Here is a 5043-nt window from a genome sequence, read left to right as displayed (position 1 = left end):
TGATACTTACATGAAAGTCAAATTTTCTTCTAGGAAGTTAGAAAAAAAACTTTAACAACTCACATTCTATATTTTTACATCAAATTCGGGGAAGGAATGAAAAGCAATAAATACTTATCCTAAAATGAAACTGTAGGTTGCTAAATTAGAAACACATAACCATATCCACGAATTTCTATAATATAAATTGGAATCCAACGATTTTCTCCGTTCGTGAGGTTAATAATTACAAACCTTTTTTTTTTTTAATACAGCATTTGTCATGTCCAACTTTTCTTCACTTCAAATTGAACACATTCACTAAACTTCCAAAATGAATTCAATATTAATTGTGGATATTTCAGTAGAAATTTAACAAAACGAAAGAGCTGACATGCGAACCTTTTTTATTTTTAATATGTAGTTAAAAGCAATTTTTGCACACTCTAAGTAGATACAATTTAATCCAATGCTAAAATTGCTAAAACCGGAGCCTTTCCAAGCCAACTTGAACAATGAACAACATATTTAATAAAACACGAAAGATTTAATATATTAAAAAAGGTATTGATATTTGACAAATACTTAAATTAAAGTTGGTGGTCAAGAGATGAATTTCGAAAAAAAATCGGGGTTTCGACCAATTCAACCAATTCTTTATCGTATGAGAAAAATAAATTGGGGGCTGTGCAAATTTGCTCTTCAAATATTGGCAGCTTTGCCAAAAGAGAATACTTTTTTATATTATTTTAAGAACAAATAGTTCAATATGTTTTTTTTAGTATTCTAGGTATATTGTTTGTAATTTTTTTCAAAATCCCTCCGTTAGATGTAAGTTTTGAAGAAACCCATCCATTTACCAAAAAATTAGTCATATAAATCAATTTGCCAATGCCAATATTAATTCTAAAAGGGTTGAAAATTATAAACCTGGGTATTCTAAATAAGTTCCTGAAACTAAGATCTGTCTTTAGTTTGTTTTGTGGTCCTTTATCCATACCACTGGATTTAAAATTCACGTGTTCATTTCCTTGATGTTTTATTTGCGCAAAAGAACCATATTCAATATGAATTGAAACCCCTTTTAGATGAAATTCGATATCTTGCTCTCGATATAATTCATACCCATATGCTCTTTGTTATATTATATTGAGGGTGGTTTTGATAAAAATCAATTGACTGAATTAAAGTAAACAAGACAAACAATATCTATATCTCCCGACTTTTTGACTTTTTCACTGATATATTCCAATAATTCATTCAATTTTTTGTCTCCCATTGTGACAGATGTGATAATCCACATATACATACGTTATTTACTTAATACTTACGTGTGAGTGATATCGAAAATAAAAAAATAAGAAATCCGATTAGGTTAACTCATGTGTGGTTTAACAGAAGAAGACAAAAAAAAAAAAAACCAAAAATCTTTTATAAACAAAAACCTAAATACACACGAAACGACCTAACAACACGCTACTGGACCATATAAACTTTATTGCCTAACTATATCATAAAAAGAATTTATTCATACTAAAATCTTTTAGCTACTTTTCGGATCGGTTTTTGAAATTTCTTCAGAATTTTGAATCATAAAATTTTGTCTAAAATCTAAGTTGAAATGACAAAATGTTGTAGGAGTGAGAAAGAGGCTGGAAAAACACAGTCAAATTCCTTTGCCTGGAGAGTAAAGCACGAAAAATAAAAGAAGACAGAATAATCATCCTCGTAAGGACCTTCAGATTCGTTTCAGAGAAAAATCATTTCTCGCCCCTCCACATTCGCATATAGCATCGCGTGTTTCTTTTCAGAATTTATGTATTTATGATTAGGTGCAATTAGGCCTTAAGAAATGTCTAATGTTTTACGTTTAAGGATGAACAATGCAAGAAGTCTTAATTACCCTAAACAACAGAATCCCTCTGATGTACCTACCTTACCTTTACATAGCAAGTACCTTCAAGAAGGAGAAGTTTATACATCTGGATAAAAACTAAATCACAGGTAAATATATCTGAGGGGTAGAACTATGAACGGATAAAAATTTCTTCCTAGGATAAAATATACTTCCACACCATCAGGACTTTCTTTACCCCTTGGTACAATAATATTTCCTATTTCCCTTCGTTACGATGTCAGACGTGCAATAAATAAACATTCACTGACCTGCATTCGTTTGCCATATTCCACTGCCTTGAATCTGTGCACACTATGGGTAAACGGTTCTACCCTCGTAAGCAAATATAAAAAGGACACAAAACTAGGGGAAGCTAGCAGTCAAAATCTATTGTAAGGATGAAAATTTATTGTTTTTTTGTGCAACAACAATATACACAGAGAGGTCGTGTGCCAAAAACACTGTCATATCCCTGAGCCAGCTCGGCGAAAAACTATATTAGGAAGGATCAATGCCGTTTTAGAATCATTCGGCTTCGTGGCCTCGTCGTGATCTCATCTCCTTCGTCGACTTTGAAATTTATTTTTATTATATTTTGTTTATATCTACTTTTTTGAGTAAAAATGACAACAGCAACTAACTTTTACCCGGAATATACACAAGACTCGAGCTCATACAGCATGTATCACCATCAGCAACAACACATTCAGCAACAACAAAACCAACAATCAGTTCCTCAGTTTTACGATGGATATGCAGGACATGCAGAAGCTTATCAGCCAAGTTATCACAGTTGGAATCCAGCAGCTTATAGCAATCAATACTATCGTCCAGAACACAATGCCTATTTTGACTACGCCAATTTAGCGGATTTCACAAGTCCATCTCAATGCGCACTTGCAACACCACCCACAAAAGTTGAATCTTCAAAACCAGTGGAAACAGGTGTTTCCAAGGTTCAGTCATCAAAACGTAAGCATGATGAAGACGAAGAAGAAGATTCCGAACCACCAAGTGCCTTAAGAGCTTTACTCAGCAATCCAGCAAAGAAAGTAAAACACAATCCTGAAACATTTTACGACCAATTTAATAATAAAAAGCAAAGGAAACAATTATTGAAAAAGGATAACAAAACAAAATCAGTTCCATCAGGTTTACCCGACTTGGATTCAACATCCATTTTGTCGCCAAAGAACAGTGAAATCGACTTCCATGATGTTTACACTGCAAAATTGCTGAATCATCCGAGCAAGGATGGATTCCCAACACCACCACCACTACTACCGCCATCATCCAATATCACATCCATCAGCAGTTTGAATTCTCCAACAACAACTTCCATTGTTGAAGGCATTAGCACTCCACCCCTATCGCCAGGGGATGCTAGTTGCTCAGCGATATCATCACCACCAAGTTATTTCAATGAAATCAATCATCAAAATTTGACAGCTGTCAGTGATGGCAGTGAATTCAATTGGTCGCAGAGCGATGAAGGTTTTGCAGGTAAATTAATATTTCAAACCAATATCTACCCTTCTCTTTCTCTCTCCATTTTTCTATGAAAACAAATTACTTATGATAAATTTTTCATTTTAGATTCAAAGGATTCAAAAAGGACTCGCCAAACTTATACTCGCTATCAGACTTTGGAGCTTGAGAAGGAGTTCCATTTTAACCGGTACATTACCCGACGTCGCAGGATCGATATCGCAAGTGCTTTGAGTCTCACAGAGAGGCAGATCAAAATCTGGTTCCAAAATCGTCGTATGAAGTCGAAGAAGGATCGTTCTTTGGCTACCAGTCCTGAAGCTTTAACACAACTTTCATTTGCCCCACATGTATCACAAGATCAGCAGCAACAACAACAACGAAGCGCCGCCATGGCCTATCCTAACCCATTGGAGATGCCTTTGTCTGTTCCTTCGACAACAACACAAAGTTACATGAATTCTGCAGTGAACCAGTACTATAATACTGGTCCTTCAGCAGCCACAACAACAGCATCCTATTTGCCTCATTACAACAATACCTCATCCGGATATGAATCTTCTTCGCACAACATGCTTCCTCCCACAAACCAGTCGGTTGCGGCTGCGGTACCGTCACATCTTGGACATCAGCCTCAGCAACAACAACCTCACCACCATGAACTCTACCATCAACATCATCAGCAGGATCACCACCATTATACCCATCATCAGTATGCTCAGCAGCAGGCATCCCAAATACCAGCAGGATCTGGAATGTATCAGTTGGCATGAAACGGAGTCAAAAACCGAAGAAAAAAGGATCTCGAAACTTTTTCCGTTTTTGTGAAAAGAGGATGATGAAAGTGAAAAAAAAGGAACAATTTTTTTGCTAACACACACAGAAAACTGCTGACTCAAAATGTAGTCCCTTATTTCGAGCAAGATATGCTACAGTGCGCACACAAGAAACGAGGGTATCTATATGGAAACAGAGTTACTATTTGTTTGAAAAAAAAACTAGAAAACCACTGTGTTTCGAGGATATTTGTATTGGCAAGGATAAAAGGTATACACACAACACACACAGGAATCCCCTTTGGCTTGGTTTTGGCTATGTTTTGTGAAGGATAACCAATAAATTATGTGTTTTGTGACACGCACAGCGAGCTCCGGCTAGAACGGAGCATCGAGAGGGTGCGTATAGCTCACAATCATCATATCACGCTGAAGACAAAACAAAAAAATTAAACGGTTAGGAATATTGTGCAATCAACATCTGATGGATGAAAGGATGGAACAGTTGGCGATATTTTTTTTGTAATTATCACTTAGATTTTTGAAACAGAAAATGTTTAGATCGATTTTAATGAAAATTATTGCCAGCATTTATATTTTTTCTATATGAATGAAAAAATAAAAATTAAGACTGAAAAATAACATTGAAAAATCACAAAGAAACTTTTGTAAATATATCACTTTTAGTTTTATTAATTAATAGAGAAAGGATATTCAAAAAATATAATAAATCAAATTGCCTACAATTATTTAAAATATTGTGTTTTTGTTGTACTTTTTTTTAGTTTTATCAGTTAGTGTTCGCTTACATTTTCTAACAGATAATAATTGTATTACAATTTATTTAACCAATGTAGGTGTTGGCAAAATAAGAAATATAAGAGCTGTTGATTGATATGAAAA

General features: G+C 34.6%; 1 protein-coding gene across 1 annotated transcript; it reads left to right on the top strand.

Moving 5' to 3' along the window:
* Positions 1–2434: 2434 nt before the first annotated feature.
* On the top strand, positions 2435–4745 carry LOC129915260 (segmentation protein fushi tarazu). The gene is made up of 2 exons (XM_055994746.1): positions 2435–3379; positions 3473–4745. Exons 1-2 carry the CDS (start codon positions 2500–2502, stop codon positions 4135–4137), a joined length of 1545 nt encoding a protein of 514 aa, XP_055850721.1. The 5' UTR covers positions 2435–2499; the 3' UTR covers positions 4138–4745.
* Positions 4746–5043: the final 298 nt, after the last annotated feature.

Source organism: Episyrphus balteatus, chromosome 3, assembly GCF_945859705.1.
Source record: "Episyrphus balteatus chromosome 3, idEpiBalt1.1, whole genome shotgun sequence".
Taxonomy (NCBI): domain Eukaryota; kingdom Metazoa; phylum Arthropoda; class Insecta; order Diptera; family Syrphidae; genus Episyrphus; species Episyrphus balteatus.
This window is presented reverse-complemented; position numbering and strand designations above follow the sequence as displayed.

Bases quoted from the DNA above. Each gene is read 5' to 3' on its own strand.
- LOC129915260 (XM_055994746.1), top strand. From the start codon at position 2,500: ATGACAACAGCAACTAACTTTTACCCGGAATATACACAAGACTCGAGC. The intron at 3,380-3,472 runs GTAAATTAATAT...TTTTCATTTTAG, and splicing joins GAGCGATGAAGGTTTTGCAG to ATTCAAAGGATTCAAAAAGG.